The 25,827-nt window shown below is 40.9% G+C and overlaps 1 protein-coding gene across 5 annotated transcripts in view; it reads left to right on the top strand.

Annotated features, from left to right (window-relative positions):
• Positions 1-25,827, top strand: part of STARD13 (StAR related lipid transfer domain containing 13) — a 293,516-nt gene that overhangs the window by 240,800 nt on the left and 26,889 nt on the right. For all 5 annotated transcript variants that reach the window (XM_018071073.3, XM_018071074.3, XM_008934242.4 and 2 more), the window contains 3 exons: positions 14,076-14,147; positions 16,201-16,282; positions 24,009-24,072. In XM_018071073.3, the coding sequence (XP_017926562.2) occupies positions 14,076-14,147; positions 16,201-16,282; positions 24,009-24,072 (218 nt within the window). The remainder of the gene's footprint in view (positions 1-14,075; positions 14,148-16,200; positions 16,283-24,008; positions 24,073-25,827) is intronic.

Genomic DNA, 25,827 nt, shown 5'->3' with positions numbered 1-25,827 from the left:
CCCTACCAGTTCATAAATTTAAATATCCTTAAAATTCTGGCCTTTGAAATCACCACTTTGATACTGAAAGTTATCTATATCTATTCAGTAAATTAAATACAATTTCCATCATGTGATAGATAATGGAAACTGAACAGCTGTCCGAAGCTCCACTGCTCTGTAAAAAAGAACCTTTAGTTTGATTTTCCCCATTTAGTACTGTTTACATATTGGACAGAAGTGTTTGGAAGGCACTTGCATAAAAATGGGTGCTTTTGTGAAAACAGAACGAGGAAAGATTTTTTTTTTTTTTTCTTGTAAGTGAGTAATTGTTTCCTTTAATCTCTTTGTTTTTTCTCTTGACTCTGCAAAGATCAGCACACAGCCATGTAATTAGGGGCTCTGGACTAGATCATGCTAAAACACACATTAAAGTGCTCCACTGTTCTTACAGCACTGCATAGTCAAAGCAAAATGTAAAATTTAGTTCACAATAACATCTTTACAGAAGTACATGCTATTTCTTCTGTCAGTTAAATAATTTTTAAAAGTAGTGGAACCATCAAACAGTGGAGGTCATCTGGCCCAATCCCTGCTCATGGCAGAGCCAGCTTATCACATCGCATCTGACACTGACATAGGATTGATCAATCCAACCCCAAAAAGGAAGATAGACCAAGTTCAGAATATCCAGTTAAAGAAAATAATAATTTGTGTTTAGTAATAATTTGCTGATTTCTCATTTCTTCATACAGTCATAAAAGACATCCTGGCAGCTCTCATTAGTAATGTTCTTGTAGTAAACAGCAGCTGGATAAAAGCATTAAACAGATACGGGTGTTTGATCCTCTCAGAAATAATAATAATAAAATAGTAGCTATCCACAAGTAATCTTAACCTTCATTTTATAAATGATTTTTCACTATGGTCTCGAGGCATGATGAAATGTTAATAATGTTGATATACTTCAATGATAATAATTACAATATGTAATAATAATTACAATATGGTTGTGAATAAAAAAATAAGACATCTGGGTCTGTAGGTACAGCTTTTGCCTGTACTTTTAGGATAATGTCAGCCCTCCTGTTACTGGAATGTGTGTAGATGACAGCTTCTTACAAATTGTGTGAATAAGTGACGTTCTGCTGTTCAGGGTTCAATTTTTTTGGAAGAAATACAGGGGACATCTTTCTCAATAGGCCCTTTCATGAAAAGAGCTAATAAGGAAACAGTGGGATCTAAAGACAGATCTGCTTGGAGTGTTGATCAGCTGATAATGGCAGATAATACTGATAATACCAGGTGGGAGCTCAGCACTTTGCATTACATTCACTGTGCACAAGCCATGGATTTGGAACTCAGTCTTCAATACTTGAACTCTGCTGTATGTGCTGTATCTTATCAATGTTTCTTGCACTACAAATTACTCATCTCACACAGAACTCCAAAAGAAAGTGTTTTAATCTTAATTTATGATAAACAAGAACTGAGAAATCTTTTTATTAATACATCAAAGTGCTATCTCCAAGGAGAGTTACTTTCATATTAATGTTCAGTGTTTAATATAAATTCACAGCATGAAGACCACCTCAGATGGGTAGAGTTTCTCTGATGTATATCTGATTGCCCACATGTAATTTAAACATCTACAGAACATGAAGGGCATAATCAAAGAATAATTAATATGTTGATAAGGAGATATGTTTTGTTCTACTTATCTGCATAATTCAGAGAGAAAGTTTACGATGACAGCATCTATCTTTTGGGGTATTGTTTACGTTTTCACTCAAATTATAACATGAAGCATTCTCCTGCATTCCATAGTGCCTTTCATCTGACGAGCTCCAATTACTGTCTGACCAATTAATTTCAGTACCGCACACATGCAAACCACATTGGGTATTATGGAAAATCTAAGCAAGGCATTGAAGTCTGAAATTTGACCTCCAGTTTAGGACACTGAGCTTGAAAACCCTGCCTTCCAGAGACATTGAATCTCTGTCTTTAATTGGAGTTATGAGTACCCATGAGAATTGAAACTAATGCTCAGACCAGCACTACATCCTCTTGGGAGCCCTCTGAATGTCAGGCCACTCCAGAGACCTTTAATATCTTGTATGCTGCTTGAGTTCAGGCTGTCTGCAAATCTCCCCTGCCTTGCAAGAGATGACATTTTTCAAAACCTTGCAAGGACAGGGGGTAGCTACAAGCTGCATGTAGTGGAGTCCATCTGCTGCATCCAAATTCAAACCAGATCTCAAGGGCAGAGTACCAGACAAAACATCTTGTGCAATTTATGTGCAGTGAAGAAACATACCTTGTGTACAGACTGAAGAATTTACTGCTCTAGTGATTAAAGTATTAGCAATCTAATCAAAGAGTTAACCCAGCTACAAAGATAATAACACTTATAAAGTTATGGCAAGTTTCCAGTAGTGGTACAGTTGAAATTGATACATATATACTTCCTATTATCTACTCCTCTCCCTGGTGTTATGCATGCCCTTCCCATGACTCTCTGGGTCCCAAAATCAACAGTGCTAATTTTCCTCAAGATGAAAAGGGCTGTAGAGGAGCTTACAGCAAGGAAGCTGAAATTCTTCGCTAAGAAAAGTATGATGTTGCTGATGGAGATATTTTCTTTCTTACTGTTGGGTCAGTTCAGGGTTAGTTTTACACATTTCCTGAAATAGTCATAGAATCACAGAGTGGTTGAGGTAGGAGGTCATCTTGTCCAACCCCCCTACTCAAGCAAGGCCACCTACAGGCAAGTGCCTAGAAGTGTGTCCAGATGGTTTTGAATATCTCCAGGGATGAAGCCTCCACCGCCTCCCTGAGCAACATGTACCAGTGCTCAGTCACCCTTAGAGGGAAAAAGTGTTTCATGATGTTCAGAGAAGTGTTTCTGTGTTTCATTGGGTGCCCATTGCCTGTCACGGGGCATATCTGAGAACATCCTGGTTCTGTCTTCTTTGCACCCTCCCTTCAGGTATGTATAGTTATAGATGAGATTCCACCAAGACTGACCCCTTCCCGAGGCTGAACAGGAATGTACAACATGAAGAGGTACAAACAGCTACAATGGTTCAATGACTACTTTTTCATAATATCTACTAGCTATGGAACTATCAACAGTAGGTTGCAAAAATTGCTTTATAGCACATCTGGGTGGCAAGTAAGCGTACACTTGGAGGTTTTCTAAATACAGCTGGATGCAACATGTCTCTTTTCAATTTAAGCTCAGAAGCTGTTTTGGTCTTCAGGCCATAATACGTAGAAGTTTAGATGCCACCTAGATCTCTTGAGAACCCAAAGCCAGAAACTTGTAAAATGAGTCTATTTTGAAAATTTGTCCATAGTGACTCTGAATCACCAGAAGTTTTGAAATAGATCCTAAGGGATGGGATCTACCTGTTTGATAATGTTCCTTCCACATTAAAAATACCATATATTTTATACTATAGTCCTTAAAGACTCACATTTTCCAGATCTTTATCCAAACATATTTTTCAGTGGGCATACAGTGTTCACGTATCAAAGTTCTGTTAATTCTCAAGTCAGCAGTTCTCAGGTTTTGAGTGACAGGCCAAATAGCTGGGAAGGGCAGCATGGTACTGGAGAATGGATGGGTGGTACTCTTTTCTCCAAGTCTATACTAAGCCAAGACTCATGGGGGCTGTCAGAAGGCAAGAAAAGGAATATAAATCCTAATGGGGAAGGAGGATGTGAAGGGAACCAAGCTCTTAATCACTTCTGTCCATTAGCAATACCAGAGTAGTTTTCCCAAGACTAAATGGAGGAGAGCCTGATGTCCTTGTCAGCTCCCTATATATATATATATATAATGTGAATTTTATCTATCTCATAAATCCTGTTAGTAGTTGCAGCTGGATAAAATATTCTCCTTGTTTCTTGTCATAAACTGCTACAGCATTCTTCTGTGCAGCTGCCACATTTCATCCTAATGCAGCTGCATTTCACCCAGGGATGAAGTGATCCCTATATATAACTTTCTCTTCAGTTTTTATAACAGTTTAAAGTTCCTCAAGATGAGTTGTGGGTTGCAAGCTATTGTTTTATTGTGTCATCACAAAGTGCTGCATTGTAAGCTAAGAAAAGTGTTTTCGAAGTGATACTTGAAGATAGGGAGAGCTTTTTTGGGTTAGGGGGGATTTAAAATCCTGTTTCAGGAATTTGAAAGGAACATGGCTAAACAATGGGAAACAACCTTGCATGGAGTAAGGTTGTATAAACTGAGTGGACATGTGGGACAGCGGGTAGCAGAGATGTCAGAGAAATGAATGGAAGAGAGTTGGTTTTAAGTGACTTCAGAGTGGAAGACATGGAAAGAGAAGGAGAAAGGGAAACGAGCAGTAAATAGAAATTATGATGATAAGGAGCAACAACAAATCTCAAGAGGACACTCGAAGACCTGGATTTCTTGGTTTTACCACATAACTGAGCCATATAACATGGATGGTGGATGAGGGGAAGGCTGTGGATGTGGTCTATCTGGACTTCAGCAAGGCCTTTGACACTGTCTCCCATAATATACTCTTGGAAAAGCTGGCAGCCCATGGCTTGGACAAATGTATCCTCTCCTGGATTAGGAACTGGCTGGAGGGTCGGGCCCAGAGAGTGCTGGTGAACGGGGCTGCATCCAGCTGGCGGCCGGTTGCTAGTGGTGTTCCCCAGGGTCTGTGTTGGGTCCAGTCCTGTTTAACATCTTTATTGATGATTTAGATGAGGGGATTGAGTCTATCATCAGCAAATTTGCAGATGACACCAAATTGGGAGGGAGTGTCGACCTGCTGGAAGGCAGGAGGGCTCTGCAGAGGGATCTGGATAGACTTGAGAGATGGGCTGATTCCAGTGGGATGAAGTTCAATAAAGCCAAGTGCCGGGTCCTGCACTTTGGCCACAACAACCCCATGCAGTGCTACAGGCTGGGGACAGAGTGGCTGGAAAGCAGCCAGGCAGAAAGGGACCTGGGGGTACTAATTGACAGGAGGCTCAACATGAGCCAACAGTGTGCCCAGGTGGCCAAGAAGGCCAATGGGATCTTGTCCTGTATCAAAAATAGCGTGGCCAGCAGGACCAGGGAGGTGATCCTTCCCCTGTACTCTGCGTTGGTGAGGCCACACCTTGAGTATTGTGTTCAGTTCTGGGCACCTCAGTTCAGAAAGGATATTGAGGTGCTGGAGCGGGTCCAGAGAAGAGCAACAAGGCTGGTGAAGGGACTGGAGTATAAGTCCTATGGGGAGAGGCTGAGGGAGCTGGGGTTGTTCAGCCTGGAGAAGAGGAGGCTCAGAGGTGACCTCATCACCGTCTATAACTACCTGAAGGGAAGTTCTTGCCAGGTGGGGGTTGGTCTCTTCTCTCAGGCACTCAGCAATAGGACAAGGGGGCACGGGCTTAAGCTCCGCCAGGGGAAATTTAAGTTGGATATCAGGAGAAAATTCTTTACAGAGAGAGTAATCAGGTATTGGAATGGGCTGCCCAGAGAGGTGGTGGATTCACCATCCCTGGAGATTTTTAAAGGCAGATTGGACGTGGCACTGAGTACCATGATCTAGTAAATGGACTGGATTTGGACCAAGGGTTGGACTCGATGATCTCGGAGGTCTTTTCCAACCCAATCGATTCTATGATTCTATTCTATGATGGGATTTTCAGCATCAGTTGGTTCTATTAAACATCTTTTCAGTGTTATTAATGTTATGTCTGAAACTTTCAAATGTTAAGACTGCTTGGTATCCAAATTTCATTGCATTCTTATGGCTAGGTGCCTGAGTGTGCTGTACACCCTGTACCAGAGGGAGTTCCTTGGAACTCTACATAATGGGAGAATTCCCTAGGGAGTTGATTTTGTGCTAGACTCCTAGGAACAGTGATGGTTGCCTAGTAAGTTGGCTAATTACTCGGAACTAGGAGTTCCTCAGGATATTTTTTACTCCTAAGGTCCTTACTGTGTCCCTACATCCCTGCTGGCTTGGTGTGCTGGCTGCTTCGATGGCCCCTGTGAGTCACCTCTCAGCCTAAAGCACGTGTGGAGTGTAGCACGTGGTACCAAGGTCTCTCCTACACTGCAAACTGTAATTTCTCCATTCCTATTTGCACTGCCACCTTCTTGTTATTAGCATGAGGGAACTCATTTTGTTGTATACCTAGTTCTGATGATATCTACATGTAAAAAATATTAATACAGACAACTATTCTGAGATCTGTAAAGTTTTGTGCCTGATGAACCTGCTATAAATTTCAGGTCTACCAGTTTTACCAGCATCCCATTAATTTGGGAAAGGGATTCATAATCCTTTCCTAGCATAATCCTTTCACCCAAGGAGGACTTAGGTTCCTAACTCCTTGCTGGAAGAACACACCTTTCTTCTTAGGAAATGTAGCCTTGCTCAAGATAAAAGACTGACAAGAAGTTTCCCAGCTGGGCTGTGCAGAATTTGGTTGTAGTAGGAAACAAAAGAATCATTGTAGTCATTGAAAGAAACATTTTATATAGTCATAGCTATGTCTGAGTAATAGAAATGTCAGTAGCTCAGAAGGAAGAGCTGTATATGGGATCATCTAATGGAGAAAAAGTATTCTCATAACACTGTCTTTAGTTCATTTATTCCATTCTGGAGAATTCTTTTCCAAATCTGTGGTGGTAATAGACACCATCTCAGTTTTGAGCACACTCATCTCCTGATCCTAGTGTCCTTTGGTAATTAATGTTATAGATTGTATTTTTAAAAAATCCTCTGTCAGTTCAGATTACCTTCCTTCTTTTGCATTCCTCCCTTTTTATTATTCTCCTTGTCCTTGTCCTGTGTGTATAGTGAATCAAAGTTCCCAATTTCCTCTTTTTGTATTACCCCTGATTTTATACCCTTTTATCATAACCCTTCTTTATTCATCTGCTCTCCCAATCTTTTAATATTTCAGCTTATGAGATTTTTTTTCATGCCCATAAATAATCATGCTTCTCACTTTCAACCTTTCAACCTTTCTAAGAAGTCAGAGCATGAATGGACATCATCTGACTATTATTCACCAAGTGTAAAGAATTACACATAAAGAAACTACTCATGAGCTTGAAAGAATCTTTTTCTATTGATATTTGAATTATATTCAGCCACAGTAATTTAAAAGGTCTATATTTTATCATATTATTACTAGTACCACAATATTCCGCAAAAGGTTAAGGACTATTAAAATAACACTTTGACAGTTTTATTTGTTCCTTCCTTGCAAAACATAATCTTGTTTCTAATAGTAACTATGTGGCATGACACAAAATAACTCCGATGAAATTCCACTTTTGAAAACCTTATTATCAGGATTTATTGAAGACTATGCATCATAGTGTAGTAAAATCATAAATTCATTGTATGCTTATGGTTTATTTTATTTATTATATATTTGTACTATAAAGTGTAATTTTATGGCTACATGGTACAATTGCCATTGTGTTATTACTGGAATTATTCTGAAGAAGTCCTACAGAGTGGAAGAGAATGGGGTAAACCATTAGACCTCTACCTAAAATCATTCCCTGAAATGGAGTTCTCAGCAAATTATGCTAAAAGACTAAGTAACTTAAGAGAGACTACTGTCCTCTGCACAAAAATGTATACCACCCTACAAGTAAAGCTTTAGAATTTCCTCTTTTAAGAATTCTTGTGAGTACAATGCAACATGAAAGGTTGCTGAAAATTGCATCTGTCTTTATTAAATTGTATGGGGCTTTTTACGGAGGGAATATGACAAGTTTTTTATTTTTCCATGACCTACACCAACCTGCTTGCAGTAGCAAAGCGAGATGATAATCTAGTAGTTAAGGTATTAACCCGCTCCATGTAAGCTGTAGATCATAGAATCATAGAATGGCTTGGGTTGGAAGTGACCTGAAAGATTATCTAGTTCCACCCCCCTGATGTGGACAGGGACACCTTTCACTACATCAGGTTGCTCAGAAGTGAGCTCTTGTTTTGCTGTGAATTTCCTGTGTGACCTTGAAAAGTAATCTTTTCTCGTATTTACAAATATTTTCCTGTTATTTCCAATTTAGCACCTTTATGCCCTACTGTAATCTAATTTCTTATCTCTGAAGAAGCTTTACAAAAGACATCCAATGGAAACATATCAGCCTTTAGTGTTACATAGTAGCTGAGTAATGGTAGAACGATGCATTTAAGTATCAGAAATTTGGAATTTGGGCTGTCCAGGCCAGATTTCTAAGGGTATTAGTAACAGAGGAGTGATGTAGCCATATTTTTACAGACAGATAAAACAGACAAGCAGCTATTTCCCACTATCCTTACCTCGAGCCTGCTCGTGTACTTCTGAAGTGCTTTTAATCCCCATCTGTAAAATAAGAATAGGAGTTACACAGATAAGTATCCTAAAAACTGTGAGATATAGGGGCAGGAGAGGAATGGCAGCCATTAAAGTATCTCAGACTGGGCTGCATGAAGAAGCTGAAACGCACTGGAGCTGTTCTCAAACAGCCTCAACCTGAACTGAACTTTCCTAAAGATCCCATCTTCCCTTATGAGTGTCCTTCTGGGAAGACATCAGGGCGGTGACATTGCTTGTTGATGACTTGAAAGGTTCATAAACCAGGACCAGTGAGACAAGGCTGAAGCTGTCCCACACAGCGTCCACAGCTGCCTTGAGCATGCCTCAGGTCTAAGACATGATCAGTGTTTCCTCCCCAGAAGTATTCTCTGGTTTACATTTCACAGAGGTCCACAGCAGCTCCTGAGAGTAAAAGATTTTATTCAGCCTTGGGATGAGCTGAGCCTCCAAACTGACCCTAAAATTCCAGGTGGTTGTTGTTGTGGAAGATGCAGCACAAACTCTCATCACAACATTTTTCGTCCTCTTGAAGGAGGAAAAGTTAATGTAACTTTTGGGTAATAACACCAGACTAACCACCTTCAAACCTGTGAGCTGTCACCAAGCTGTTAACTCTACTCCCAAAGACTTGCAAGGGTGAGACCTCTTCTGCTTTACAGACTGACTTGGGATAGACACTGGAGCTCAGTGATGTGGCGCAGTAAAATTCCTTTCCAATTAATTGATTAATCATTTTCTCTAATACCCTTAGGTATTTTATCTGAGTCTAGTAAATTAGATTTAAGTGGTGAACAATATAGGGGGAATAAAAAAGTAAGCATAAATAGTGATTTGTTACAGACAGATAAATAATAAAGTTATCACATAAAGTTGCCATACACTCAGTAGATGGGGTAATTATATACCTTTTTTATTCTAGTTGCTGTTTCTTTCACTGCATTGTGCAAAGGGGTATCTGAATCTAAAAAAAAAAAAGGGGAGAAACACCAAAACAAAAGATAGAAGAGACAGAGGAATAGTGGCAGAAAGGCACAAATAAGATGACATGCTGATATCTAGACAGGAAAAGGGAAAGGACTGTAGCATTTCATTGATATTTGTGGATGGTGATAACATCTGAAGCTAGAGAATTCAATTACTTACATGATTTCCTCTTGACAGAGCACTTTTCTCCCAACAGCTTGAGACAGTTGTCCTGTGCTCTTTCATGTGAGGAAGGACTGCTCCGGTGGTTTGGTTTTTTTGGGGCTTGTTAAAATGGAGCTAATGTGAACTAAACAGGACCCTTAGAGGATTTGTGTCAGTTTGCTAATCCAACAGCAGACCATTCTCAGTTTTGGGGAGTTAGTTTTCTACCAGCTTAGGGGGTTGAACGAGATCTCTGAAGGGTTAGCCAGGAGCTGGTGTGGCAGAAAAGGAAGCAGGAGAAGGAGCCAGCTGGCATTGGGTAGGTGGGGCAAGGATGTCCCCTTTGGTGGCATCTGGCTGCTAGTCTTAATCTGAAGTTGGGCACGATCAGAGCAGTTTGTGGAGAGCCAGAGGAAGTGTTGGAAGAGAGGGAAAGATGGCAAGCAACTATATCCATATTAGCCTCAGAATAGCCAGAGCACTGTTTGTGGGAGACAAGCTCAAACCTGCTTAATAGTAGAGATAAACTCAAAGAAAAGTCCTAGCTGTGCTCTGGACATCTGTCACATTTCCTAGGTGAACCTGTCTCCTCATTTTGCTCTAAATAAATTTTAAAAATGGGTCAGAGATTTGCACTTCAATCTCCACTGCACGATACATGCTTTGGGCTACGATATCAGTGTCTGATAAACATTTAATTTAATACACAGTGGAACAACTCTAGGAGGAAAGATTAAGAGACAGTCCTATGGGGGGAAAAGAGGAAAACCCAAGATGGTTTAGAGGATAAAAGAAGTATGTGACAAGGTTTTTAGTCACTATGGGCACTGAAAGGTTTTGGTGAAGCAGAGGGAACTTCTGGGGAGCCTCTGGGGCAAGATGTGACAAAGAACAGCAGCAACGTAAGTAGTGGATTCTCCGTCCCTGGAGATTTTTAAAAAGAGACTGGATGTGGCACTTAGAACCATGGTCTAGTAACCGCGGCGGCAGTGGATCAAGGGTTGGACTTGATGATCTCGAAGGTCCCTTCCAACCCAGCTGATTCTGTAATTCTATGATTCTATGAACATCTGTGTGCAATGGACTTTGGACATACCTCTTGGGAAAGCTGGTAGATGAGGGGAATATGGAGGCCATGAGGAGATCATCCTCAAAATGTGGCTAGAGGGCTTTTGCGCATGTGAATCTCAATTATAACTCACTACCAGTGGGAAAATGAAATGGAAAAGAGAAATCTGTTTTCTACCAAGCTTCAGCTAAAAACTGAAAAAATCCCTTAGAATTCGAGTTCTGTGAGACAGTGCAATGGTTGTCAGTATTTGTGACTGAATTATTATCTAGCCTTAATAATTAATGATTGTAATTAACTGCTGCCCAAGCAAGTGGAAAGCAGTAGGTAAATTATCCCTGATTTTTTTTCCATCAACAGAGCAGAGCAGAGTAGTAGTGCATAAGGGCAAACCCACCATCATGTGTGTTGGGGCAAGCAGCCTTTTGATCCTGCCAAGGGAGATGCTGCTTGTGGGTGTGTTGTGGCTCACATGTTTCTGGGAGGAGCTGTGGCTCCTGCCAGCCTTATGCCATGCCCTCTCTAAAATCACCCTTCTCAGCATGACAGCCCTTCTCTGTGCTGTTGACAAGCTGCCTTGGAGCCACCTGTGAACACGTATAGTTTTCTGCATCCTTCAGTGTTGTACCAAGACAGTGCAGCTGCTGCAGGCGGGATCAGACCCCTGATTAGCCTGGACATGGGAACAGGATTGGCCCAACACTGCCAGAAGTATTTCTACAGCCCTACAACTTCAGTGAGGTCTTTTTGGTGCTGTACACATCTCTTCTCAAAGTCTGAACTGATGTTTAACTAGCAAGTAAGAAAAAACAGATATTAGAGTATGGGCATAGAAAAAGAAGGTTAAACTTAGCATCTCAAATTATTTTTCAAACATTGCAATATCCAGTAATAAAAGCATCTGTATTCCATTCAGAACTATAACTTGGATTACATGCCCAGGGCAAGATAGTAGAAATCACCTTTGGTGTCTGCTGAGGAGTGAATCCTTGGTTGTGCCTTTTCACCTAAACTAGGAGTGACCAAGAGGGGAACTGGAACAGGTGCCTTTAGCAAGTGGAAATACACTTGTATGAGAGAAGTCATATTTTTGGTTGTGCCAGCAGCATATTGCACTTCTCCCCTTCTGCTGTCCTCTGAATAAGACCAAAAAGAGAGAGATGGGAGGGAACTGGGCACTGATACTTGTCTTGAGACCCAGTATCCTAGAAGCTTAGCAAATCTTACTCAAGGCTGAGTCTGAAGTAGTCATTGAGAAAACGAGAATACTGTCCATAGATGCCTTCATTGAGGAGATGTAGTCAAAGTTTTGAAGGCAGAAGTTAGTCAGTGATATTTGACTGAATACAGTGTGTTATAAACAGCGTCATACAAAAAAACTCAAACACAACAAAACCACCACAAAAAAATAAAAACCCCAGAAAAAATTAAGAAATATTTTCTTGGTTATTCCCCGCTATTACTCACCCATTGCAATCAGATTTTTTAGGTCTCATTTGGGCTGCAGTAATACTCCTCAGCAAGCTCCTCTGAGCAGCCAACTACAAAAAACCACTGAAATATGATAAGCATATAAGAGCATTAAATGGTAGCATTCTCCATCACCCACAGCCTCTGTCAGTTGTGTTTCCAGGCCAGATGAAGCTAGAATGTACATACAGCTGTTCTCAGTTGTAAAATACATTTTGAAATGGAATTGATTCATCTGTGTTTCATGAGCTTGAATTAAGCAAAAGAAAATAGTATAAAGATTTGTCTTTTTTCCAAGCATTTAATAGAAATAGGCTAACTGGAACATACTAGAGATGTGCTTTCAGCACACAGATGTGCAGTAGTGAGAGCCACGTTTTAGGAAAGCTGCTTATTCTTTTGTGCAGTGTCAAGAACTGAATGTACTTTCGTACTCCTTTTTTTGGCCTTGACATGAGCTAATGTCAAAGCAAATTAAGACCTAAATCCTTTTCAGCACTGCTAATGATTGCGATCATTGCAGAGCTGTTACTGGCTGTCTAATCATCTTTGGGAAATCAGGCTTTTGATACATAGACATTGTATTCTGAATTTTGATTTCTGCTACAAAATTTGCTGGTGTAACTCATTATGTAGGGGATCAGAAAGGTGTGTGGGTCACACACTGCAGAGTATGTTCAAAGCAAATTTTACAGTGAGCTTCAGTGGGTAAAGTCATTCAGGGTATGATGAGTGATCTGAACAGAATTACATAGGCAAAAGTTCATGCCAGTATCTCCTATCTATAAAAATGCATTTTAGCAGAAAACTTGTTTACAACTGGAACTTTTTTTGCATGCAAGGCAGAATATGCAAAAGAGCAACAGAGCCTGATTATCTTTTTCCAGTTCCATTGCGTGCTTTATATTCAGGGGGTTGTGTTATGGCTGTCTGGATTTTAGAACCACATATGTGCCAAAACCCTTGACTGGTTCACTCAGGTTGATTAATAAGCAACGTAAAATGTCTACTTTCTTCAACACCTGCACACTCTATTTCTTTGTGTTTTCCAAGTGTAAGAGGTGCAGATACATGATTTGACTTCAATCTTGTAAACCGAAACTCTTCAAGTGGTACATTCTGATCTAGATTTGGACAGCAAGGAGATGTTTCCCGGATTTTCCATGTTTCTCAGGTTTTCCATTTATGTGGATGAGCGTCTATTTTCAGTTGTTCCTCTAGTTGCTCTGGGAGCAGCTGCACATGCAGGCAATGTGGGTCTGGGCAGAGCTGGACCCAGCACACTATTTTCCCCAAAATGAGCCCATGGAGCTCGGTAGAAGTTGAGGTACCTTCTGCCAACAGCAGTGCTTGAAGCTATTGCCTGTGTCTATTTTATTTACTTCTGCAGGCATACCTGTAGCTGTTTATTCTTCCTCCATTAGCAGTCACAAGAGGAAAGCATTTTCGGTGTTTGATTTATTCCACCTATTTCAGACACTAAGGTGAAATGAATCATCCTTTGAAAGTAACTGACTCTCTATATGGAGGGAGTCCACATAATGGAGTTCAGATGGCTAAAGGTATGAAAGCACATGCTACCTGTGTGACTTTCCCTTCAGTGTCATGGCACCTGCACTGAGGTTCTCCTGGCAGAGCTTTCAGTGGATTTCATGTGGCATTTCGCTCCGCAAGAAATGTCAGAACAGGAAAAAATGCAGTGCATGCTCCCGGTCACCCCATTTTCACCCTACTCCATCTTCACCTCTCACCAACAACTTACCCTTGAGGGAGGGTAGATCCCAGGACCACAAACCTGGCTAAGCAACTTCTCCTGCTTAGGAGGAAATAGTTAACACTTCATCCCAGTCACCAAGTGGCTATATGCACCGCAGGGTCCTGCGGAGACAGGCAGATTTCTTTGAGGGACTCTCTTCTGATGCTATAAAGAAATACTTCAGAGTGATGACAGTTCTTTAAGCAACAAATAGATACTACCAAGTCTCTTTGTTATTTACTTGTAATAAAAGAACTTCTAATTCAAAATAATGAAATGTCATCTTTTTTTCTCTTTTCTCTTTTTGCTCAGAAATCGAAGCAAAGGAAGCGTGTGACTGGTTACGTGCAGCTGGATTTCCCCAATATGCTCAGTTCTATGAGAGTAAGTAAGTTTTTCGCCTCTGTATGCAGTACTGAAAGTGCACTGAGCCCTTGCCAGGAAAGCTTGGAGTCAGCCAACACTACATTTAACTGAGTTATGGTCATGGCTGGGTGCTTCACAAAACCTCAGCTGCTAGAGTCATACCAGTGCATGAAGAAAAGTAAGATTCCTGCCCTCATAGCCATGGGAAGTTAAAAAAAAAAAAAAGGGGAAAAAAGAGGGACATAGTTTGTGTAAACCTCAAAGGTTAACAAGAACAAGTACAAAATATCCAAAAACATGAGTCTATTTTTTTAAAACTTCCTGAACCGTGTCTAAAATAAGATGAAAACACTGAAAGTTATTGCAAATTTTGATCTTGCTGAAAATAAGATTGAAAACTCTGCAAAGTTACCAAAAGTGAATAATCTGAGCTGCACTTCATTTTTGCAAAGTAAGAAAAACCAATATTTCAGTGCTAAGTCACTGTGAATGGTGGTGTCCCCTTCCTAGCTGTAAAGTTTGTGCCCAGGGAAGTAATGTCCCCAAGGGCAGAGCAAGTGATTGTGCTGCTGCTGTGTTCAGGAGTGGTTTGGGGAGTGGAGCTGGGTTTTCCTGCTCTCCCTATCTCAATGCTGAGAAGGAAACTGCAGCTGATCCTAGTTTTTCCCAAACTGCATATTCTGTCAGAAACACAAAGCCAGCTCCATCCCACTCAGGCTTACTAGCCAAAGCACAGCTCCGCCAAACACCCCTGGACACCTTCCAGAGTCGGCTTGAGTTGGAGGCAGCATGGCTCCACTCATGGAATGATGGCCAAGAAACCTCATGGGTCAGAGCCAGCTCTGCAGAGAGCCGGCTCGAACACCATCCATGCCCTTGTGTGAGGCTGAGGGTGGTGGGGAGCATGATGCCAAGGACATGTCCATGGCTTCTGATGGCCAGCTGACGTCCATCACAGCTCAGGTGCTGGGTCCTGGTGAGCTGCTCAGGTGCCTGGGGACCAGGAGCAGCATGCAGAGATTCTCAGGTGGCTCCACAGGACGCAGGCACGCTCAGTTAAATCCAACAAAGACTAATAAGCCTGCCAGACCAAAACAAACATAAATATGTAACTACCACAGTCCCTGGGTAGCCAGTAGTACTTTTGTGTTTGCCTTCTGATCAGAGTATCTCAGATACCAACTCCCCCAGAGAAAGGAGAGCCTGCTGCCTGCTGAACTCAAAGGGATGTTCTCTCCAAAAAACAACCTGTGCTGGGCTCCAGCAGTTCCTATGCAATCAATATGTGCTCTAGACAGTCTGAGTCTCTGAAAACAAGGTGCTTTCTGCAAGCATCTATTATGTCAGTGTTAAGCACTAATGTCTGAAAATGCTGGCTGAAGTTCCTGTATCCCAACATCCTGCTGTGGTACCTAAGCATGGCAGAGCAGTCTGGAGAGCAGCCACAGCACTGGAACAAGTCCACCATTATAGAGCCCACTAATGTGTTGCAGCCATGTCACTTCACATTAAAAATGTCAGCTTCCAGCACACTATTCTGGCTTTTTAGCTAATATTGGGGGTTATAATTCAGCTCTTTTTTTTTTGTCTGTTATTTGAGTAACCCCCTGTCTGAAATAATAGTTATTGGGATCCGTATTAAAAGCGAAAAGCACAGAACATTTCCGGGTTTGGGGCAAAGTCTGTCTAGCAAATAACTCATTAAGTCACTGTGGTGGGAATGAAGAACCTTGTTGCTCATGTGGATAAAGAAAGTGTGTAATTCCTGGATCTCATTCATTTGTTCAAGGGACTAGAATGAACAGCTAACAATTGAGTATTTTTTTAAGCCAAAATGAAATAATTTTGCCCTCATTCTGGTGCACTAGACATTCAACTATACCTTTAATAGAAGAAAAAAATGAAGTGGCTCAAAGAATCACAGATACAGCTGAAAGGGAACCAGAGCGGAGGGAAATTGGTCATACTAGATAGATTTCAGTGAGCAAGCACATGCAAAGCAATTTAGGTGTAGACTATATTTTCATTTTAATACCAAGCAGTCATCTTAATATTGTGTCTCCTTTTATAGACTCCCAGTTTCCCATTGACATTGCTGCAGTAAAGAAAGATCATGATTTTCTTGACAAGGACCTTGTAGAACCTCTTTGCAGGTAAAGAACATCTAAAGTGTCTTTTCTGATAATTTAAAAGCATGAGCTGATTTGTCATTGTTAGCATAGCAGCAGCAGAGATGTTTGCTTGTCCAGGTGAATTAAGTGATGATATGTATAATGCCAGCATTCTAAATTAATTTCTTTTATGGAGAATCCTGTAGTAGGACACCCACTACACTCATAGAAAGCATCACACGATTTGAGAAGACCCAAATCCAATGGATTTGAAACAGCTGCTTTTTAAGAACTAGCAGTAGTGCAAGCAAACCCTGAATAAGTGAGAGTCACATTTGAGTCACACATTAATAACTCATATCCAAGCGCAGCAGAAGAGATGAAACTTTATTGCATAGAATTCAGCAAGCCCTTTTCTCTGGCAGCAGATGTGGTTTTCCTGCTGCTGTGATTCCCTTGGTGCTCTCTTTTGGCACCAGTAAGAGAAGCGGGACAAGAACCCCCCAGTACTACAGCTACTACAACTGTTCCCTGGTTTGCACCTCCCAGGGGGCCTGTGTTTGCTGTTTATCTTGCTTTTTATACTCTGCCTGTGATGAATATACCGTATTGTATTGCTCAAGTACTGTCTCCCAGGACTCAAGACACAGCAGTTCTGTGGCAGTTTTGCAAAACCACATTGCAGAGGCATTGTTCCCCTCTTCTTTCTCCTGTACTCAGCTCAAACTGGGTTCTGCTCCTCTCCTCTTCAAGTAGGGACAAAGGAGCATCTGGTCCTTAAGCAAGCAGCCTTTATTACATGTTACGGAAACTTTCACAACACCAACATCAAGATAATTGGACAAGACTCTTATTTCTCCTTCTGCAACTGTGGCTAAAGTCATCAGAGATGGTGTGCTGTTCCACGTAGTACTGTGCATTGCAGGGATTAATGAGTCTGTGATGGAGGAATGCAGATAGGGTTTCTGAGAATCACAGAAAATAGGGCTGGAAGAGACTTCATCTAGTCCATCTCTCCATGCCCTCCTTCCTGGAGGATCCAGGTAATTACTGGGCATAGCTGTCAGATTGCTTTCCCAAAATTCCCCTGCTGCAAGTGAGACGTATTGCCTCTCATGTTGTCTCTTATGGTTATGAGGAACAGAATATTCTCTTTCTCTGTGTCTCAACCTATGTGTCTGAAGACAAATCAGTTTGAAATAATTGGATGTTTCAGTGCTTGCTCTCACAGATGCCAGAGAGCAGAATAACTGCAGACTTGATCCACTTCTCTTCTGTCTGCTTGGTGAGAAAGATTACTACGCCCATGCCTAAGAAACCTCCTTCCCATACACATGTACATCCCCCTGCTTCAGTCTGGAATGATGGAAGGCGTACCTTGCTACAGCTTGGGAACTGGAAAGTGGTACTGATAGAAGGTTGACATCTCCTCTGCCCTTTCCCACAAAGTTGAAGGACCATTCAAAAATCCAAGCATGATGTCTGTTCCTGTCTCTTTCTTGTGAGAGCAAACAGTGAGGTGTAGTCATTACATAGCTCTGTGACTCTCCCTTAGTCTTTCTTCCCTGGAGTAATTTGTAGTGGTGGTACTACCATGGTCACCAGGCATCCAACACCTACACAGCTAGAAGTGGGAACAGCTCTCATCTCTTGTTTCTGCAGCCTCTCTGTAGACTCGCAGATACACCTACAGTTACACTACATTGATATATTTGTGAGATTTTTTTTTATAAGCTGAGTAGCTAGAGAGTGGTTGGGTGTGGGGGTTTTTCTCTTTTATTAAAATATGAGATTTTGGAAAATTGACTAGCAGCTGCATAGATGCACTCGTGACAAAATACTTTACATTAACCTAAATCAAGTGATACTGCTGAGACCTATAGAGAAAAGCATAGACACAGATATTTCCAAACTATTTTATTCAAAGATAAAGGGGTTTATGACTGTCTAGTAACTTTTTCTGTAATTTGTTCAGAAGACAACACCTGTTGACTTGAATTTTTGTTGGGAGTTTTTAAACAGTTTAGATCCAAAAAAAGGAATAGCACCTTATAAGATTAGAAATACAAGTATTATATACAGGTTATGTTTTCAGCTTGCAGATATTTAATTTGATGTAACTCATCAGCTTCAAACCTTTAGCTGAAAGCGACCCGTAAAAAGCCATTGTACCAAATACCAAGATTCAGGTTCATCAATAAAAGTAAACAGTGTCATCTGCTACCCACTCATACTAGCTTTGTCACTGTATTAGCTATCAAACCAACATCTTCATAGTTTTCCAGTGTATTGGAAATCTTCACAGCTCAGCTGACCAGTGTGGCCAGTTTTCTACCCTTGCTCTGCTCTGTGATGGTGTTACTACAAGGCGCATGCCAGTATATCATATGAGAGCTGCAGACTGTGATGGACTTTGATGAAACAGAAAGTTAAAAAAAGGTTGGTTATTATTTCTGTATGCACAGATCCCCAGTTGGCAGTAAAACTTCCATTCTTCAAACATTCAAAACTGCCCTCAAAGCTATGCATGACCAAGCTATCATGCTGATTAACAGTGCATTCAGCCCATAGTACTGAACAAAATGGGTTTCTCATTTTTATTTGGAAGATAATTTTGCAGCTGGAATGCCAGAATGGATAATAAGTTTGAGCAGTTTTAGCTCTGAATGGTAATAGCATAAACACTAAATTTCTCTGCTCTTGTGGGTTTAAATCAGACTTTCAATCTCATTTTATAATCAGTTTTCTTATGGCATTGCAGTATACAAGACAACAGGAGGCACAAATGAGGAGGAACCTTTTCTTTTTAAGGCAGCTGGTAGTATTTTAGTCAGAAAGACTAAGACTCCCTGTTGTAAAGGATTTCAGTGACCTTTTTGAGATATTATAACATCCCTGCTGTTTCCAATATAATTGAAAATTTGGCAGGGTAAAAACCAAAATCTGAGGCCTTTGGGTTAGAGGCATATTTATCAAGAGATTCCACTCAGATTTTATTGAGTAATGAACAATAGAGAATTGCCAGGCAATCTGCAAGCAAATGCTGTCAACCTGCCAAAATAATAATTGGGCATGAAAATTTTATAGCTGGATCTCTGTGTCATTTCCAAAACAGCAAGTAACCAACTCTGCTCTGGGAAATTTTGTGGCCGCTGTGATAGGCAGGTGAGAAGGAAAAGCCAAGCCATGTTGTACTTTTTGTATTCACATAAATACAGTGACTAAGAACATCAAGACCAAGTATGTAGCGGTCTGATGCATAGCCCCCTAAACCAAGGTTTAAAATTTAAACTATGCCAAGCAGTCAGCAGCTTTTTCTTCCATAGCTGTTGGCTCTAAGATAGCTTGTAAACAACCCAAAGGTTGTTGTACGGGATGGGACATTCTACCATTAGAATTCTGAAAGGGTGGTTGTACAGTCAGTACCAGTGCCAAGTTTATATTGCTCTAAGTGCTGTTAGGGCATAAGTCTGGCTTTCCACTTGTGGGACAGAAAGCCCTGCTCTGAATGGCTCACACAGACTTCCAGGAGAGATCACTCACCTAATGTGAGCATGTGGCCTATAACGTAACTTCCTCAGTGGCAGCCATGACAGGACTGGAAACTAATATATTCTCTTCATGCACAAAACTGGTGGAGCAGGGACATGCCAGTGTGAGCTTTGCACACTTTGCGAGCCCTAGTGGTACTGGGAGGACCCTTATATTGTGTTAAGACTTCAGCTAGGTGAGGTCTTAAGAGTCCAGCGTGAGGAGCTGGATGTCCTCTTCCCAAAGTACACAGCACCAGAAGAACCCAGATAGGGACATGTGTATGCAGCACCTAAACTTGGCTAGGAATAACAAAAAAGCAAAGAAATCTTGTAGTTCCCTCAGAGAGGCATTTTCAGAACCATATGGTGTGTTTTCCTGGTCACAATCCATACGAAAGGACATTTGCAGATCTGCTGAAGTAGAGACACTGTGCTGTCCATGCTAGCCCTCCCCATGATGCCTCCCCTTGCATGACTGACCAGTGCCCCTGGCTGCATTCCCAAGCACCTGCTTGGAAGCAGCTGCAGAACAGTTCCAGGGTTTCCCCTGGAACTTCAACTCACTTTATAGTTGTCTCCCTATTACTTGGATTTCTCTTTAAGCAGGACAACAGATCCCCCACAAGGTTTTCCAACCAGCCAGATCCTGCCTTCTTACAAGCTTATATTTATTTGTAAACTCTGCTCAGTGCTGTAAAGGATGCAAAAGTTAGAGATTTCCTGATTCCGAAGAACTTCCATCATATGGGTTGATAATTACAGCACTGGAGATGGTATGCAGAGCCCTGAAGACCTGTTGTCTTTGACACCAGGTTGTCGTAGATCTCCTCAGGTAGCCCAGACTTCTCCATGTGTTGACTGGACCAAGGTATCTACAGCAGCTGAAACAGGGCTTGATATTCTAGGGGATCTAAAACAACACCAGAAACATCTCTTTGGGCACCTGAATATCTCTGCTGGTCTTTTAAGAATTGCTTCACAGGTCACTTTCCAACATAGATGTCTCACCATAGAGATGTGTTAAACCACCAAGGCAGTGTTTACCTGTGATCTTCTGGAGAGGAAATAAAATTAACATCGCTGAAACACTTCCCCTGAATACTGCAGAGATTTCCAGACAAGCATTCAAATACATCCTAGATTATTTGGGTTTTATGTAACCACCTCTCTTGTGTTTATTTTATGTGTTTTTTCCTTTCTTTTCTCAAGTCCAGACTTTGTGTTTTGCTAACAATACAAACAGGCAGTCTTTTCCCATGTTTTGAAGCAGTAGCATAAAAGTGTAGAGCTTCTCTCAGTTCGGCTGGGGTGTCACTGACAGCCTTTTTAGCCAGAAACTTCTGGTTTTTTGCTTTTCTAAAGACTTGCTGAGGAGTTGACTGTCAGTCATCTGACAGCTTTAAAGTGATGAGAAAAGCTTTCTGCCACAACTGGCACATCAACAAGGCAAAAGAAGTTGAAACAGACTGGCTTTGATTTGAGTTGTTAGGACCAGACAAGCTCACAAATATGATCATTAGTTCTCTAATTTCACTGGCAAATCTTTCCACAGCACTGGAAGAGCCCCAGAAAGCATACCGATGTTTCATAGAGGGGTGAATTTAAAACCTGGGGTTGAGTCCCTGTCACCCAGTAAAAAGTAACTTTGTTTTTGATGAAGCAAGTTATTTGTAGCAAAGCCAGATTATAAAGCAGACAGGACAACAGAGTGGCTTCCCAAGTCTCTATAAGTAAAGATATTAATTTTTATAGAGATGACCTATTAATCCCTGTTGAAACAATTTCTCTTTTGGATGCCATTAGTGGAAAAATGATGGCTTTGGATGGTCTTGTGGGTCTGATCATGTTTTTTCTGCACCTTTCTGTGCTGCAGAAGCAGCCTCTCTTAATAGAAATGCCACCACACTTTTGGCTGTGGGCTGAGATGCACAGAGATACCTGAGTGCATACAGGGTGAAGGATATGTCATGGGCTGTTGCCTCCTCATCTTCCAGCTCCTGAAGTGCATGACTTGCTCCTTAGTTTTTGGAAGGCAAGCAACGCCATAGTGAATGGAAGGAGCACTGGTCACTGTATTGAAAATATTTTCTTCTACATCTTCTCCCTAACAACTGCAAATAGGCAATAAGTATAGAGGGGGTTTTGTGAACTATTGAGGAAGCAGTTGCAGAGATCACCTGCCAAGGGCTGCTGTGGAGAAAGCCCTCTTTCTCAGAAGAGTTTCTTCAGTGCCTGTTATCATGAACGCAAGGGAGGTGCAGTTGATGGCTTGGTTTTCAGTGTTGATGAGCAGCTGGAAAGGAGGCAAGGGTTTCTCAGAGTTTCTGAGCCTCTAGGCATGAATTTAGCTGATGTCTGTCTCCTGGTCAGCCTTGCAGGACACATTTAGGTCAAGGAAACAAGGAGTCATTCCCCACTCACTATGTTAAGGTGTGAGGGCACAGCAGCAGCTTGATTCATACATACAGCTACAAGTACTCAAGCAGCACACAGTGGCATGTCAGTGTGGAAATGTGGCTACAGACTTGTCCCTTCAGCACAGGCCAGCTAATGAAGAGGTGCAGGGAGTCCACTATTAGCCTCCGGTTCACTGCTCAGAGGAAGCTGTCCCCGGGGATAGAAAGTTGGGCTGGAGTCCTTTGAAAATCTGTCTCTGCCTCTACGTATTTGGAATTGATACTGATAAGGAAATTTAAACGTTTTGTTCTCAAAAGAAGCACTGAACATTTCTCAGACCCAGGGCCCCAAGAAAATGCCACTTTGGGTTGAGAAATTCCATGCTTGGGCAAAAGATAAGTTTTGCAATAATAGATGAAGAAGATTTCTGGGCAGAAGGCTGAAGATATAACTACAGAGCCACATACCCTGAAATTTGTTTCAGGAACATTGCTATCATGCATGCAGGGTGTGCTTGTGAATACATTATACTCAAATTAATACTATGAGCACAGGACTTTTCTGATATGGCATAACAGATTTATTGGCTTGAATTAGGGAGTAGTATTTGATCTACAAATAAGAAGATGATATTTTGTGAGGGATTTTTTTTTAAAGAAAGATCAACACTGGATGGGCTTTTTCTTTGTTAGTGGTGGCAATTTGAAAGGATTTTTAATATTAGAAGTTCTGGGCAGTAATATGTTACTTTCATAATGTTCTTATGTTGTTATTATATTACTGATGTGATACTTTTTTCACATGTCCTTGTAACTTATCACATATATTTCATATGTTATCAGTTCTGGAGATTTGCGGTCTTGTCTTGAGACCCAAAAGCAGCAGTAGCAGGTCTTGCTATAAAGACACAGGAGATGCAGGCAGCTTACAGAAGAGTGTTGTGGGCACATGGATCTCTCACTCTACCTTGCTTAATTTTGAAATTCAGTCCTAGATCTGGAAAATTTTCAAAGTCGGACATATTTAACTCTGAGCCTCTGCTTTTAGAATTTGGGTGGTTTCATAGATCAAGATCTTTAAGTATTAAAAAAACCCAAATCCATTATCATTAGCATGGTAGGTTCTCTATTGAAAGAGCGTGTTTTCTTGTCCTCTGTCTGTCCTTGCACATGGGCACACTCACACAGAGAAATTGTCATTTCAACCCACTGTTATCACAGGATAGCTTTGGGTTTAAGAAGCAGATGCCTTCTGGAGATGCTGGTAACAGCAATATGAACGTGGTCAAAAATAACTAAAAATATTTAGTTAAAGATATTAGATTTGTTACATGTTGGGTGTGTTAACCTGTCTCTAAGTTCCACAGATATGGGAAAGAAACTACTGGGTTTAGAGAAACATTTAGGTACCTGCTAAAAGTTCTTGATGTCAGCTTTTTAGAGAGATGCCAACTGCCAAAAGTGAGAAACTGTATCATTGTTTTTTTTTCCTTTGGTCTTTCACTGCTTTGAAATCCACAGTTTAGACCAATTATATTACAGTCCTGCATATGGCAACTCACTTCCTTGTCATTTCCCCAGCCAACAAAAGTATTTGTTTCCTGTGCTAGGTGTGTAAATGTCTATGAGTTAAAAAGCAATCTATAAAATCTGGCTATCAGGTAAAGTGACGGTGATGCAGTGGTCTTATAGCTGGAATATATGACCAGTATCATTTCTGAAGCCTATTGTATGCAGTTGGCACCCTACAGTCAGATAAGAGAAAAGGTTTTTAACTTGCATAAAGAAATGCCCTGTAATCAGAGACTGCTAATCTTTTGAATTTTCTTTGCCCTGTAGACGACTGAACACACTAAACAAGTGCGCCTCAATGAAACTCGATGTGAACTTCCTAAGAAAAAAGGTAAGGAAATTTCATGAAATGTGACTGCCCTGATTTAGCCTTGAAGTCAGAAATGTTCTTAAAAGTAAGTTAAGTATATTTGACTTTGAACATGTGTGTCAGTGTTATCTGGATGCATGATAATGTGAATTGCTGAATCTTGAAATTATAAATAAAATAGAAACTGTGACTAATATAGCAGGAATAATACTATGTGTATATTAAAAAGGTCCACACAGTACTTGAACTCTACATGCATGCAATTCAAGTTAGTGGGTGAAAAGACAGTGCAGTTTCGTTAGAGTGGCTTGTTTGTAAATTCCGTGTGAATACATAATGGAAAATCCTGCTCAGAAACAAATGGAATGCTCAGATGAAAATAATAGCTATTCTTTATTTCTTGTACTGACTTCTTCCCAGTTAAGAATATGAAAATAAACTCTGTCATCCTTAGAAGTTCCTGTGTAACATGGGAATTATTTCAGCTTAAAGGGTTTCAGCAAGGACTGGAGAAACTGCCTGTTGATTTTGAGAGTTTTGTAACATGTCCAGCATTAACTGTTGAACGTTTGATTTTCTGGTCACAATTTCCCCCAAGCCCTTCAGAGGTGTACAATGGTAGTTGTCGACTCTGTTCTTGCTTTGTAGAGTGTTTGTCTAGTGCCTTTTAACAACTTCCTCTGAGGGCTGCATTTTTGGTGTCTTTGCAAATTCAGTCCAGTCATACTCTACTCAGTCTTTGAGGGAACTTGAATAGAAAATGGTTTTGATGTCTGGATATGCTGCCTTTGGCATATGCCCATTTGTTCCTCTATGTACTAGCCTCTTCAGCTTGTATTTTGTCCCTTCACTGGAGCTGCAGGGACTTCACTGCATCAGGAGTTTTTCTTGTCTTGGGTTTTTCTTGTCTTTGGTAAGCGTCAGCACTTTCCACATCAAACACCTACATCATACCTTAGAAAAGATTAGTAAAATCCCCTGACTACACAAGAACTTTATGTCTTGGGCAGGCAGATGCTATAGGAAGAGGCTGAGGTCCCCCAAGAAAAACTAACTCAATTATGTGTTGACCTGCTTGGAAAAGTGTCTGGTTTGTGTTCACTAGCTCATGTAGTTATGTTCAAACACAGGTACTGGAGCTGCACAAGAGACAGAATTACAAAATAGTAACATATTCGTGAACCCTGATTGTCCCCTGGAAAATTTGTTTACATTCCTGTCCTTTCTTCTCTTTAACAAGTGTTTTAGGTTTGGTGTGAGGTTTGTATGCTTGCTTGCTTCTGTGTTTGATTGTGTTATGTTAAAAGTGGAGGATTTTTTTGTTATCTTTGTTTTTTATTAATTTTTTACTGCCACTGCTCCCTGTTCAGAATGAATCAAAGCCCTCAGCTGCACTCCTTGCAGATGACCATTGATTTATGATGGAAGAGAGATTACTGTACTTGGTACTCTTTCAGGGGGACGGAAACTAGTTGGGTCCATACCTGCATGAGACCACGGAGAAGCAGAGCGAAGAAAAATATAGAGAAAGAGGGGTTGAAGGAGACTTGAGTCCACAAATACAGAACAACTGAAAGTAGATGAGAATGTGGGTAAAAGAAGAGGAAGGAGAGCCTGCTGACAGGAGGAAATGTAAATGCAAGTGTAAAAGCCAGAAATTGGGTCTGAAATTGAACACTGAACCAAATAAATCTTTTGATGTAGATACTGCCTTTCCTAATAGTCTGTATGGTGATCTGAACAATGAAATGCAAAATCAGCTTGCTTTGGAGCTTC

Source organism: Manacus vitellinus, unplaced genomic scaffold, assembly GCF_001715985.3.
Source record: "Manacus vitellinus isolate BGI_N305 unplaced genomic scaffold, ASM171598v3 scaffold_2_pilon, whole genome shotgun sequence".
In the NCBI taxonomy this organism is placed as follows: domain Eukaryota; kingdom Metazoa; phylum Chordata; class Aves; order Passeriformes; family Pipridae; genus Manacus; species Manacus vitellinus.
This window is presented reverse-complemented; position numbering and strand designations above follow the sequence as displayed.